Source organism: Barbus barbus (assembly GCF_936440315.1).
Source record: "Barbus barbus genome assembly, chromosome: 13".
Classification (NCBI taxonomy): Eukaryota; Metazoa; Chordata; class Actinopteri; order Cypriniformes; family Cyprinidae; genus Barbus; species Barbus barbus.
In genome coordinates this window covers 15507906-15523156 of record NC_136741.1, presented here as the reverse complement: position 1 = coordinate 15523156, position 15251 = coordinate 15507906, and the positions used below count along the sequence as shown (strand labels likewise).

Below are 15251 nucleotides of genomic sequence, written 5' to 3'. Positions count from 1 at the left end.
GAAGTTTTAACATTTTTATTATTAAAATATTCAACTACAAAAACAGACTATAAACACTATTTACATGGTAGCTAGCAGACAGTTTTCCTTTACACAAACAGAAACAATGGTATGACATTTTATTTTCTCAGTATTTTGTGTGATCTTGCTGTTGGACAGAACCAGGCTTGAATTAATGGTTGAATGAAAACACTTGTAGGTTTTGGAGACTGAAGAGGCAATAATAAAAATAAAAAAAAAGAGATTCCCTGAGGGACTTGATGGCCACTACATGTCAATATCACATAATATTTACATTTGAGGTATGCTATTTGATGCATATAACTCCTAAATCATATGGTCAAGGTCATCTACAGATCTCGGCCTGTATTCTTCTAAGAATCCTCTCAGAGAGCTCCTACTTCATTAAAAATGTCTAACTAAGAACCGTGGTTTAAGAATGATTCAGGACCAATCTAAGAGCAATTCAGAGAGAAAAAAAAAGACAAAAACTTTCATCTTAGTGAGGAGGTGGGGCTGCCCTTGTTGCTAGGTATGACACATTCTTCTCAAGACTGTGATTGGTTGTCCGAGAAGAAAAAAAAAGAGCTCTATTAAACACATACAAAGAATTCAGAATGCAGCTGCACAAATGCTAACGCGCTGTAAATTTAGAAATCATATTACTCCAACACTCAGATCCCTTCACTGGCTGCCTGCATCATTCAGCATTTAATTCAAGATCCTTTTATTAGTTTTTAAATGTCTTCATGGAACTGCCCCTATATACCTTTCTAATTTGTTAAATAAATATACTCCAGTAAGATCACTTCGAACATCAAACAGAAATTTGTTGGTTGTGCCTAAGACTCGGATAAAAATCGCGGAGTCAGCCTTTAGTTATTTTGGTCCCAAGCTATGGAACTCTCTTCCTGACAAGCTACGAGCCATCGACTCACTGTGCACTTTTAAAAAGTATCTCAAAACACATTTGTTCACTAGGGCTTTTCCTTGACTCATTTTTTGTAATTTATTATTTTATTTCTATTATGTGATTTAATTGCTTATTATGTTTGTTCTTGCGTCTATTGTCTATCCTGTAAAGCACTTTGTAAACACTGTTTTAAAAGGTGCTATATAAATAAAGTTTTACTTACTTAACGATCTAATCTAGCATTTTATTAATTCACTATCATCCATTGTCTCCAACACATTTCTTTTTTAAAATTGTCACTAAGAGCTACTCTTTGCACTAAGAATTTTCATGAATACGGCCCTGGAGCTGAAAATGAACAAATATACGTCCATAGGACAATGTAGCCAATGAAAGGTGACCAGTGATGCAAGAAAGGGTGAACAATGATGGTAATGCATCCTCATTTAAACTAAGACTGAGAGAAGCAGTTACTGCCCAAAGTTGTCATTGGTTCAGCATCCTGAAACAGAAAAAAACACATTCAGTATGTGACAATATAGTTGTGTCCATTTCTATCAGAGATAAACATGGGGTGGTGATGGCGCAGTGGATAAGACACATGCCTTTGGTGTGAGAGACCCGGGTTCGAATCCACTGTGAGACACCAATGTGTCCCTGAGCAAGACACTTAACCCCTAGTTGCTCCAGAGGCGTGCGACCTCTGACATATATAGCAATTGTAAGTCGCTTTGGATAAAAGCGTCAGCTAAATGAATAAATGTAAATGTAAATGTAGATATAAAATATACTCACCACTATTGTTGTTGTTTTTCAGTTCTTCTGTCTGATGAGAGAGGAAAAAAGCTTGTTTAAAGGTTGTCTTAAATCCATGATTTAAACTGTGCCATCATTTCCACCACGTTTACATCCACTGTACAGTGGAACCAGGAAGAACGGTGTACAATGGTTTATACGTACTTGGAGTCTTAGGCAGTACTTTAGGCAGCAAAGGCTCACAGATCTCTCTAAAACAAACATCCTGCTGAACTTTATATGTCCTTTTATACCTGAGGGTGAAAACAGGTACTCAGCAAAAAGAGATACAACTACTGGATTAGATTGGAGCAAAACAGAACAATAGACATATCCAGACATCAGACACTTACAAATAATGGCAGACACCATCCTCCCACACAGGCACACTCTTTGTTTCGGAGTAAAGGCGAGTACATGGGTGAGGTACTCGCTGACAATCTGACCAAAATATACAAAAGGTGGAGTTGACTAAAGATCTTATTACAGGCAAAGCTACTAAAAATTATGTTATTTTGCATTTTGTGAAACGATAGATTATCTAATTTCAGACTGATGCTTTTAAAATCACTTTGATGAAATACAGATTCTGGTGTAAAGGTGGTGGGATAATAAATAAATAAACGAAAACAATAATAAATAAACTCAAGTTTAGTTCTAATTCATTAGGTATTCATTGGTTTTCTTGTGAATGAACAGATGTGGTTATACTAACATAGCTCACACCGTCTGCCCTTGAAACCAGCGGCACAGTTGCAGCTGAACGACTCATTGATCTGCGCACACGTTCCACCATTCTGGCAGGGCTGAGATCTGCAGTCTTGGGATGACTCTGAAATTTAATGAAATGTTTTTGGATACAAACAAACACAATGCTTTGCTACATGCAAAGTTTAAACATTGGCAAGCTTACAGCTTTTTCATGTTTGGGTTTATTTAGCTGCTCTTTTAAATACACACTCACATTCACATAAATATGCATTTTTAAACAGCAATAAGTCACTTTTGGAGTGGGCTGAAACCATACTAGATTGCTGATAGATGTGGTATGTTTATGGTTACTGTCATGCTGCAGATTATTCAGAATACATGCAGTGGTATTCTGCCACAGTCTCTCTCAGCCGGGACCAATTAGTGAGTTTGAATACCACCAACTGTTAAAACATTCTCCTGTTTTAAGAACCACGAACTCCCTATCTGAAGTTAATCAACAATTTTCACTTGTCTAACCATAATCTTTATAGAGTTTAATTGAAAGATTACCTACCAGATTTACTCTTTGTCGCTTCTTCAGGAATTTCCAGAGCTAGACTTATCTTATTGGTGGTTTCTTCCATCTTTTCTAATTTGATTGGAGGTTCAGGCTCTGTTTGAAATATACAATTTTCAAATTGTTTAAGCAAGGGACCCCATCCTAAAATGTCAAGGCAGTTTTTTATATATTGTGACCCATTTACAATTTATAAAAAATGTCAAGCATAATAGTGTAAATACCATATTATGTTGCTTTATGCTGCCTTTTCCCCTCAAAATTAATTAATTCGAATTTTTTTAAATTTTGAAGTTCATTGTAGGCAACTAAAACCACATCAAATATTATATATATATATATATATATATATATATATATATATATATATATATATATATATATATATATCTGAAGAGAAACAAGAAATTCAATTAAAAAGAATATATTTATTTAGCGCTTTCATAGAAATATATCATTCCAGAGCAATTTTCCAGAATATATTGACATGTAATAATCACAATTAATCTCATTGATTTGATTGACTATCTTCAGGAGAATGAAAGTAATATCAAAAATGGTAAATGTGATAAAAAATTTTGCATTTATTATCCTCAGTTAAAATGTTAACTATAACAACCCTAAAAAAACCTACTTTGAATCCACTAGAATAAAACAATAATTTATTTAGCAGATTTGTTAATCTAAAATAATTAAAAACAACAGTTTAAAATTATAATGCATTACCATTATATATGAAATAATTACTGACTTGTGCGGTGTCTGATTGTTTTTTGTGGAAGGTTGGTAAATTTAGCTGTAATTCTCCCTCTTCCATCAATAAGCTCTGTATATCTGAAAGAGAAAACAAACACACAGAGCTCATTATTCAATAGCTTCCTACCATTCCGTTCATAATTGCATAGTTGCATCTGTACCTTTGTGGCTCTTCAAGGAGTTCTGTGTGGTCATCTGTGCCGCCATCTTGAACTTGTGTCAAGGTCTTTCCTGTCTGGGAGTCCTGTCCTTCCATAGGTCTGTCACCTCTGCTTTGGCCCTTTGGAACTGGTACAGTGCAATACAAGATACACAGATGGGTCACCCTGACAAAGACATCTTGACAATCAGTGATCTTAAATATCGACGACTCACGTGTGGTGAAGGCTAGGTGTTGAGGAACACTCTGAATGTTGTCCTGGCCTTTTTTGCGCGCAGCAGTGAGGGCAAGTCTGTAATGTTTTCCTGGAGTGAGGTCTCGTAGTGTATAAGTCCCTAAACTTCCATCCGGTAGGTAGCGGCTACGGGTGCTCAGGCCTCGAGTAATATTGACCACAAAACCGTCTGGAAGATTCCGAGGATGATGGTCCCATGTGATTCGAGCAGAGGTGGTGGTGATGTGGGAGAGTGAAAGGTTCTGAGGTGGAAGCGGTCCTGGTGGAGAGAACAGTATAATGTGCTGTTACTTACTACAGAGGTGCATGTGTTTGTAACACAGAACTGAAGAGATACTCACTGGTCCAGAAGTGCAGCGGCCCGGCAGATTTGCTAGTTGATGGCAGGTCTTCAGGGCGCAAACCACTCTGTGTGACTACATCTACTATGTACATCTGACCTGGGAGCAATGTGCTGTGGGTTACACACAACTAATCAGTAAAATATGTGTTTTTCATTTTCATATTTTAAACCTTTACATGATCTCAGAACATTGTATTAAATGTAGTGATGCAACTAAATTTCAGAAACTGGAAACAACTACAAAAAAAATCTTTTGGAGGGTTGAAATCAGTGATGTATAATTGGAACTTCTCCGATGACACGTTTAAACTGTGTCAGGGTTTATTTCATGCACACATGAAACACACTCACCAGCCACTTTATTATCTACATCTGTTCAATTGCTTGGTAACACAAATTGTTAATCAGCCAATCACATAGCAGCAACTCCAACATTTAGGCATCTAGATGTGGTGAAGATGACTTGCTGAAGTTCAAACCGAGCATCAGAATGGGGAAGAAAGGGGATTTAAGTGACTTTGAACATGGAATGGATGTTGGTGCCAGGCGGGTGTCTGAGTATTTCAAAAACTGCTGATCTACTGGAATTTTCACGCACAACTATCTCTAGGGTTTACAGAGAATTGTTAGAAAAACAGAAAATATCCAGTGAGTGGCAGTTGTGTGGACGAAAATGCCTTGTCGATGTCAGAGGAGAATGGACAGACTGGTTAGAGATGATAGAAAGGCAACAGTAACTCAAATAACCACTCGTTACAACCAAGGTATGCAGAATACCATCTCTGAACGCACAACACGTCGAACCCTGAAGCAGATGGGCTACAGCAGCAGAAGACCACACCGGGTGCCGCTCCTGTCAGCTAAGAACAGGAAACGGAGGCTACAGTTCGCACAGGCTCACCAAAATTGGACAATAGAAGATTGAAAAAATGTTGCCTGGTCTGATGAGTCTGGATTTCTGCTGCGACATTCAGATGGTAGGGTCAGAATTTGGAGTAAAGAACATGAAAGCATGGATCCATCCTGCCTTGTCTCAACGGTTCAGGCTGGTGGTGGTGGTGTAATGGTGTGGGGGATATTTTCTTGGCACACTTTGGGCCCCTTAGTACCAATTGAGCATCGTTTAAACGCCACAGCCTACCTGAGTATTGTTGCTGACCATGTCCATCCCTTTATGACTACAGTGTACCCATCTTCTGATGCTACTTCCAGCAGGATAATGCACCATGTCACAAAGCTCAAATCATCTCAGACTGGTTTCTTTAACATGACAATGAGTTCACTGTACTCAAACGGCCTCCACAGTCACCAGATCTCGATCCAATAGAGCACCTTTGGGATGTGGTGGAACGGTAGATTCGCATCATGGATGTGCAGCCGACAAATCTACCTTTTTTTTTTTTTCTAAATGAAAACTTTAATATTGGTTTTGGTTACAAAAATAAAATTGATTAAACTTATCACCAATGAAATTGCTTGTTTCCCTTTTCCAGTTTTTTAAAACTGCGTTTATAATTTCTTACATTTAGGGTTATGTACCTATACTACTTAAGAGCACACTGAAACATTGTTACAGTCAGTATATTAAATGTTAATATATTAAACGTTAATAATATTATAATTTTATATTTTAAAATGAAATATGTACACGGGTGAATCGTTTACAATAAGAGTTCTCACATGTAATTTACAGAATAGAAAAGGTGATTTTTTTTTTTCAAACTGCCGCCAAAAATGCCGTGCCCCGGAAATTATTTTCTATAGCGACAGTCAACAAAATGAACCGCGTGAAAGAATGTTGAGAACAACAAAATAATAACCGTATGAACACAAACTATTTTTTTTTATTATTATAGTATATATATATTATAATTAAGTTCATATGCATCTATTTTCCTCTCTTTTTTTAGAGCAGTAATATAGCTTTCTTTGAAACCGCCGGCATTTTTCTCTGGTAACGTTACAAGCCGTAGCTTTCAGAAAGCTCCCAGTTCACAAATTGAAATTACGATTTCTAAGAGGACGTGAACGCCTTTTACAAGTTGGTATCTCGTAATTACGGTTATTACGATATGGCCTGAACGCACCTTTATCCACCTTTTTCTTGTCGTAAAAATTCTACGGATTTAGCTTCCGGTCTCATCCGCGTCCAGCTATTTTTAGCTGTAGGAAACAGTTCGTTTTGCTGATTGTTATTGAAAATTGGTGTGTCCTACCATATTATATTAATGTATTATCTTAATTATGAACACACTGGTTTGTAGTGCAAACAGTTTACCGTTTACAGCACGATGTTATTCTTCTCGTTACTTACTTATAGCGGTATATATATCTATGATAGCGGCTAATAAACCGGAAGTCTCGGCCATAGGTTTACTTCCGCTTTGAAGAAAAAAGTGGATGTTTACTACAGAACCCACTCACCTCAAAAATGAACTAAACTAACTGTTTATATGTAAATAAATCAACACTCTTCCAGTTTAACTCAAGAGTGGAACCGTTGATACTTTTGTTCAGCTCTGTGGGAAGTAATTAGCAAGCTCAAAATTAAGTTCAACTAAAGATTCTATCATCATGTACTCACATGTCTTGAACACAAACCATCATGAATTTCTTCCGTGAAACACAAAAGTGATTTTTACAAGGTATATGTAAATCATATTGAGCTGTGCATTTCTTAACTATTAAACTGTAAATTAAAGTTAACAGGCAAGCATGAGATGCCATCTAGTGGCCAGTACGTGCATTGCAAGCAAACGTTCTAACTGCAAGACAAGTTTGTCACCCATTGTGCAAATAATGTTTAAAAATTCACATTTTCTTGTTTTATGATGTGTTGATAGCCACTTTACACACTTCAAGTGCACCTTCTGAATCTCCTACTTCTTGGTCCAGTGATTCATTATTATATTATGACATTATTTGGCTGTATGGTAAGGGGGAAAAAATATGGCTATTCATGTGCTCAGAACTTGTAAATATGACACTTCTGACTGCACTTGAAAGCTGCAACAGACTAGATGGGCCAATTATGAGATCATTCTCTTAAGACTATGCAAACTATTTGCAGACTCGTGTTTTCTTTTTTTGTGTCATCATGACTGACCTGAAGGAGTACTCTGTGACGCTGCTATTGAGCACAGCTGTGCGAGGTCCGCTACCATCTGCAGGCACCAGAGACACCCGAACCTGACTGATCGCTGCATGACGGCCAACATGCACCAGCCACCGCAGCCATACCTGAGAGGACGACACATTCACTACCTCCAGCTGTTCCACCTTACGTGGCCCTGCGACAGAACAGGAGAAGAGTATGTGAGTGAATACTTTACATGTACATGTTAGTTTAGCACTATTATGTGTAAAAATTGAGAAAATGAATCACACATAATAGACCTGCTGTCACATTGTGCTAAGGAAACAGGATGTGACATAATCACCATGTAGGTACAGAAGAAAAATTGGGAGCTCTCACTAGTGCGGATGAGAGCGAAAGCTGGCTGGCTTATGTCATTGCTGTTGGTGTTGCGTTTGACGGAGAACGTGGAGATGTTGTAAAGCTGACCGGGGTTCAGGCCCTGTAGTACATAGGTAGAATGCTGCTTCTCCAGGAAGTCTGTCTTCCTTGGTCCACGACCGATAGGAGCAAAGGCAACAGCAAAGCCGCTGATTAAATTCTGAGTGGCATCTGACTGATCCCAGCGTAACTCGACTTCATTTTCTTCTACCCGCAACACATGCAGGCCAGATGGAGGCAACAGGTCTGGGAACAGTGAAAGTATTATAAATAAATCAAATGTCTTCTAAACCAGTGATTCTTAGCTAATTTGCTGCGGCCCGCTAGGGGACCTCAGCAAACCTCAAATGGGGCCCCAAGATGTCTTAAAATTATAAAAACAAGCATTTATTTTAGTTAAAACAACTCAAATAAACACATCTCTTATTTTAATTCACCCCCTCATCAACTTTATTTTTTTTTAAGTATGAGGTAACTTAATTTTAAAAGTGATTTCTAGATAAAATGTCCATGGTGTTTTAACATTTTATGTTTAGCACTTGAGACCATGATCTGCACTCACAAAAATAATCTTCTTTTTAACGTTTATTTTACATTCATCACCAGTGTCAAAACACAAACGTTTCGGCTCATGGCCTTCTTCAGTGCGTTGAACAGTTTAATCCCTCCATTCACTTTTTAAAATCATTAATTCTATTGACGTCAGCATTCTTTAGCCAATGTTCAATTACTAAAAACATGTTCCATTTGAATACTGGACAATTTCCATTTGTACACAAATCATCACATCCACCTATACACTATATAATATATAGCTACCCATGACTAGAACATGAATTATATAGGATCCCATATTTATCCCTATTGTACAATCAAACAGTCTAATACATAAACCAGCATCTACTACCCAAATTAAATTTCATCAGAAGTACATTGTCATAAATAATCATTGATTTTCACACTGTACTCAAAATATACTCCACAAAATGTTAAAGATAGGTTAGGGTTTTAAGATTTTATAAAAGATTTTACATTTTTCTAGCTAGAAATTGTAAAATTAAATAAATAAATCGCTTAAACAATAAATTAAGATCAGCTGGAAACATCATTTAAATTCATTGGTTAAATAGGTGGGATCCCTGAAGAACATTCAGCTATGAAAACTTTAGTTTAAAACTGAAAGTTTTAGAATTACGATGATTAATATAAATTCATTTTAATTAATAATGTAAAATTTTAGTTACTTAATTTTATTTGTGGAAACCTGTTAACTTACATGGGGGCTCTTCAAATATTGGTGTGAACAATGGGAAATGAATGCTTGGAATTAAAAAGGTTGAAAACCACTGCTCTAATCTATGATAGGGAAATTCATGTGTTATGAATGCAGTACATTCATACCAAATACATGCCAAAGAATGCACATATTTTAAGTTTGTTATAAGTAACAAACTTCCCATGTCTCTGAATAATTAATAACTTCCCTGGAAGCAATTTAACAAATCCCTTTGGCAGTAAAAACACAAACTCTGAATTCCATTCTATCTTAATATCTAGTTTCTTTTCTAAATAGCCTCCACTTAAATAAAATGAATGGATATGGGTTGATTTTGAATAATGGCAGATCAGGAGCTGACCTCTCTCACAGTCTCTCCCTGTGTGGCCCACCCTGCAGGCGCAGCTGTAGTTCCCCCTTCTATCGCTCCAACAGACGCCTCGGTTCCCGCACGGCTGCAGTACACACGGGTTCTCCACTAGACGGCAACAGAGGACCAATTGAGACCTTACATTGAAAGCACCCTATCTGACAAAGGTACAGAACTAATATAACGACCTCAGACTTCCAGAAAGTGGACGGGTACACAGATTTCACTGACAGCTTTAATTTTATTCACATCAAGAAAAATCTTTTAAGTTTGTGAGGATTTTGATTAAATCAGATCAGTTTAACAGCAGAAGGCAGACTTTTTTTTTGTCGGAGGTAACTTTTTTTTTTTTTTTTCTCTCTCATAGTTCCTTCACTGTCAGTTACAATCTTGATACTTCTTGTTTATTCTTTAATTTATGTTTTGTGCACTTTTTCAGGAGTAATATTTAATAATGGTCAACATACATGTCTGGCAGCGGTCTCCAACATAACCCTCTTTACACACACACAGGTGGTTCCTCCTGTAGCCTCTGCATACACCTCCATTCAAGCAAGGATTTGGCTCACATCCATCCTGTTCTGCAGAACAAACACACATTTGTGTCATAAGATGGAAAATGCTTTGGTTTGAGAGGTGGGCTGTTTGTAAGCGATAAAGTAGGTGTGAAGTGTTTGTGTTTCAAATTAGATTCAGTGTAAGTCAGAATCAAGGGGAAAGCAGATTACGCAGAATGACAAAAACAGTTGCAGATGCAAGCTGGAAAATGAGTTGGGAATCAAGGTTCAACAAAAACAGGTTTGTTTTTCTTTCTATAGTTACCATATTGTAGCACATCTTTATGCAAGTTATTGAGTTTAGATTATTGCTATATAAACTACAAGCATAATTTTATGTTTGCAAAGGCCTTGTCTGTTTTCAGGTAGATGCTGCATAAATCCACTCTAAGGCTGCAAAATAAGTGTCTATAAAAAGTATAGTTTTGATGTTTTACACTGTCACAGTTTAACTGTCATTTTTGTTGGGTTTTTTTGACACTGATCAACAGAATATTCTTTAATGTCAAAATGAAAACAGTTTTCTACAGATTGGTTATTACTCATAAACTAATGTTTTGCATAAGTACACAAGTGTTTAGCAGATGCACCTTTGGCAGCAATTACAGCCTTGAGTCTGTGTGAATAACATTAGATTTGCACATCTGGCCACTGCCGTTTTTCCCCATTCAGATTACATGGAGACTGAGTGTACGGCCTTTTTCCAAGCCAACCCGGTAGGTGTCTTGCAGACTCCCATAAGGTTTTCCTTCTTGATTTCTGAGTATTTTGCTGTATTCATTTTTATTTTACCTTCATCAAGTCTTTTAGCCATTCTGCAGAGAAGAATCTCCACCATGTTTTACACAAATTAGGGAAGGTGTTTTTCGGATTATACACTGTGTTAACTTGGCCAAAAACTGTTCTGTTACATACAGTTTGGTTTGGCAGTATGGATCTGTTCTGGGCAAGAACTCCCTGTGCATCCATGCAGCTTGGCATGGATGAGAGCAGCGATAAACAGAACATAACCAACATAAATGTATTGCATATATCATTTATGTTCAATAATTTCATGTAAACATTTTAGAAATAATATTGAGCAACGTGAAGCTGCTGATAATACTGAAGTACTTTATATAAGGGTGCTGTGATAGGTGTCGTATTCCTATAGGTAGATGTGGATCAGCTGAGAGTCAGTTGACACGAGCTTGACTAACGTGACCTGCCAGAACTAACGCTACGCTTTATTTTTGGTCTCATCAGACCATGGAACCTTCTAGCTGGTGGAACTCTCCCACATGCCTTGTAGAAGACTGTAGCAGAGCTGTCCTATGCCATTCACCCATAAAACTGTGACTGGTACTCAGCACTTTCACTCAATTTTGAAGGCATAGATCATCTGTGCCACAATGGCCTGGATTTGTTTCACATTTGACAAAGTCACTTGGAGCTGCTTGGCGTGTTTCTTTTCACCAGAAAATTCTTCCACTACATTGACTCACCAGAAATTGGACATTTCAGATAGAAGTGTATTTACATTACAATCAATTGAAACACCTTAGCTACACTCAATTAATCTTAATTTAGCCATTCATGTCACTTTTAAACCAAATGGCTGCCTCAGTGATTTAGTTCATATTAAAAGATTGTCAAACTTATGAGAACCATTCTTGTTTTGTTTTTTTGTATTGATTTAAGATCACATTGATCACATTTTGAAAGAGTCTTTTTCTGTTGATCAGTGGGGGAAAAAGTCCACTGTGATTTAAGGCTGTAAAACAAACAAACAGTCCATAGTAGTTAACATATTGATGTTACCTATCTCACAGTCCTGTCCAGCATAGCCCTGCTGACAGTGACAGAAGTAAGAACCAGGCTGATCCTCACATGTACCTCCGTGTTTACATGGCTCGGAAAGGCATTCATCAATATCTGTCAAAGCATTCACAGAAATCTAAACTCAAGCCAGGTTTTACACAATGATGAGCTGTCAAAATCTCTAATATCATAATGTCAATATGACATAAGATAGAGAATTAAGAATAAGCAAGAGATATGCAGTGTGTTACCTGTTTGACAGCGCTGGCCACTAAAACCATCTTCACATTCACACAGGTAGGAGGCTACCCTATCACGACAAGTTCCCCCATTCATACATGGCTGAGACAAACATTCATTTATCTCTGGGAAAAATAAAGGGGATGATGAGAGTCATTCATGTACAAATCCTAGCACACTGGAAGCATTTAACAAATCATGAAAACACATACACATATATAAACAAAACCTGAAATACATAAACCACACACTTTACATAAACAGACACACATTTTGTGTACAAGGCATAATACTGCATGTTGTTGATCAGAAAAAGCTTATTGTAGAGCCCATCTTTGATTTGGTGTATGAATCAAGATTCACACAGAATCAAAAATTCACACAAAAACCATAGCAGAAACTCAAATCCGCATGCAAGCCCATCAACAATTCTCAAGATGAATAGAAATCCAGGTATTTGGATTTCTCCTCGTCTCACTGTGTACTTGGACTGTTTATTTCATGTGATACAAATGATGTAGTAGCTCATGTTGCCAGAGCAGCATCATGCTTTATGTCCCACAGAGAGACAGCAGAATTGTTTTGTGTTTAAGAACTCTGAACTGTATACCAAGGCCTGACTACTTTCTGTTAGCACCCTGACACGCTACACAAACTTTATGTTGGGTTCAAACTACAATTTGTTTTAGAGTGTTTCTATTCGTTTGACATTTTGTAGGCTCATCAACTCTTCTTCCCAGCATTCCAAACCAACCAACCATTTTGGAATGTTGGTTTCAGGGTGGGACAGTCTTGGGCAAACTTTGAACAACAAGGGTTTTGAATCTCGACTAACCTTCACAGACTGGAGGCTGGCTCCAGGACCCCTGGCTGCTGCAGATGCTCTGGGTGGCCCTGGGAAGGGGAGTGTAGCCTGGGTGGCATACATACAGAGCCATGGAGCCCCGGGCAGTGGAGGAATACTGCACCTCTGCATGCTTGACTTTCACAGGGGGGCCACAGTCCAGACCTGCAGTGTGCACAGAGTATAATTATGACATATCATATAAACAAACAATTAGAAGATTTACAATAATCATATCACGATCAATTTTGACAATATAATTATTCACTATCATATTTATGGATGTTACATTGATATAAGATACTAATGTAAATTCATTTTACAGTGTATAATCTGTTTGCTATTTAAAAAAAAAGAAAATACACAGAAGCAGATAACATAATTCTAATTGAGAAAAAAATCACCCAACTAAGGCTGAATAATTTAATTTATTTAGTTAATTACACACAGTGACAAAGCCCTACACTGCAAAAAAGAATGCAGAAACACTATAAAACAAAATGAGCAGTGGCAGAAACAGTTATTTGTTTCTTTCTTCAAAATAAATTATTGCTTTTCCCGAAAACATAAAGAACCAACCGTTTCACTTTACCTAATGCACATGGCCACATTTACAGCTACGAGCAGATTCATAAATAGAGAGAAGCTGTAAAAACATCCTTTTTTGTGAAATGTTTTAGGTGTCAAGGGGACGGTATTTCATCCTATCATGGAACAGCAGGACACAAATTTTACCGCACCTTGTGGAAAACCTTGTAGAATCAACAGTAACACGGAGGCCTGTAACAGCAGAGTTATAACTCCTGTTCAGGGAGAGAGTATCAGATGCACTGAGGACTTTATCCAACTTCATCTCTGGGGAGGTGACACTCAACCCAGCTTTACTGCAGGAACTGGCACCTGCTGCTTCGTCCTGGCATCATCTGAATGAAGATAGACGACTGCTGTTCTCCGCCTAACATGCATATCAGTTACCCCTAAATGAATGAATAGTGACTACTGCAAAGAGCTGTGTGAGCTCCTGATTCCTGTCGTGTTGGCAAACAGCTCGGTGTACTTCGGAGGTAAAACAGAGTTTGATTACCCTCCAAAGTTGGATTGGATCCTCTGTTGATCTCGCAGTGTCTTCCTACGAAGGATGGGGAGCACTCACATTTGTATTTACCAATGTAGTGGAAACATGTTCCGCCATTCAGGCAGGGACTGGAAGCACAAGGATCTGGCTTTCCTAAACACAAAACAGAAGATATTTTAAAACAGTTGTTATACAGTTCTGTGTACAGGTGTGCATATAGTATGCGCTTGCATGTGTATTTGCGAAAGAAAGCATGACCATGTGTGCGTCAAAACGAGGTCAACGTGTGAGAAATCATTTATCATTATAGTAGAACTGAGAAAGAGAAACAGCTTTTTATGCATGTGCCAGGGCAAGTTGTTTTTCCTTCATGTGAGGATTCCAAGTGTTGAACAAACTCCAGCAAATTGGATCATTACACAAGGCCAAACAGTTGCACAACTCTAATGTTGGACAAAGTTGGGATAATGAAAATCCAGAGATGAAAAGCTTCTTGGCTTTGAAGAGTTTTTTTCTTTGTGCAGTTTTATGGAACTCTGTGTGTGCGGAAATGCCATTTTCCAAACATGAAGAAAAGTCGATTACACTCTTCTTCCATTTGACCAGAAAAGAGAAGAGGAAGGGTGACTAAGAACTGTAACATCCCTTGGGTGCTCACTGCTGGCTGGGAATTTATCATTGCACACTTAAGGCACTTTCATGGCAAACACAACATGAAAAGATTGCTCGATCTTGTAGGTTTGCATTGCACAATATCATAAAGATCAGGCCCGTCCTAACGGAGCAAGCTGCACAACTTCTTGTCCAGACCCCTGTCATTTTTAGGCTGGACTAGCCTACTGCATGCTCTTCTGGCTGGACTTCAATGATGCACAATCAAACCTCTACAAATGATGCATCAAGTTCAAGACATTGATTCTTGAATATAGAACAGCCACAGGCTCAGCACCCGCCTACTTCCACTATTACGAATCTACATTCCCTCCAGAAGTCTGAGATCTACTAGTGAGCGACTCCTTGTGGTACCATCACAGAGAGACACAAAATCACTTTCCAGAACATTTTTGTTCACCGTTCCTGGCTGGTGGGATGATCTTCCC

At 37.9% G+C, this 15251-nt stretch overlaps 1 protein-coding gene across 1 annotated transcript in view; it reads right to left on the bottom strand.

The window, feature by feature from the left end:
• The window catches only part of LOC306878764 (sushi, nidogen and EGF-like domain-containing protein 1), a gene marked incomplete at its 5' end in the record, with an annotated part of 34586 nt that continues 19335 nt past the window's right edge, over positions 1–15251 (bottom strand). Inside the window, 18 exons of the mRNA XM_079431282.1 lie at positions 1–1415; positions 1709–1739; positions 1874–1962; positions 2062–2149; positions 2424–2540; positions 2976–3074; positions 3730–3812; positions 3896–4022; positions 4110–4388; positions 4471–4583; positions 7579–7762; positions 7948–8235; positions 9627–9743; positions 10103–10216; positions 11993–12106; positions 12244–12357; positions 13068–13241; positions 14161–14304. Coding sequence (XP_079287408.1) covers positions 1711–1739; positions 1874–1962; positions 2062–2149; positions 2424–2540; positions 2976–3074; positions 3730–3812; positions 3896–4022; positions 4110–4388; positions 4471–4583; positions 7579–7762; positions 7948–8235; positions 9627–9743; positions 10103–10216; positions 11993–12106; positions 12244–12357; positions 13068–13241; positions 14161–14304 — 2273 coding nt within the window. The 3' untranslated portion in view covers positions 1–1415; positions 1709–1710. The remainder of the gene's footprint in view (positions 1416–1708; positions 1740–1873; positions 1963–2061; positions 2150–2423; positions 2541–2975; positions 3075–3729; positions 3813–3895; positions 4023–4109; positions 4389–4470; positions 4584–7578; positions 7763–7947; positions 8236–9626; positions 9744–10102; positions 10217–11992; positions 12107–12243; positions 12358–13067; positions 13242–14160; positions 14305–15251) is intronic.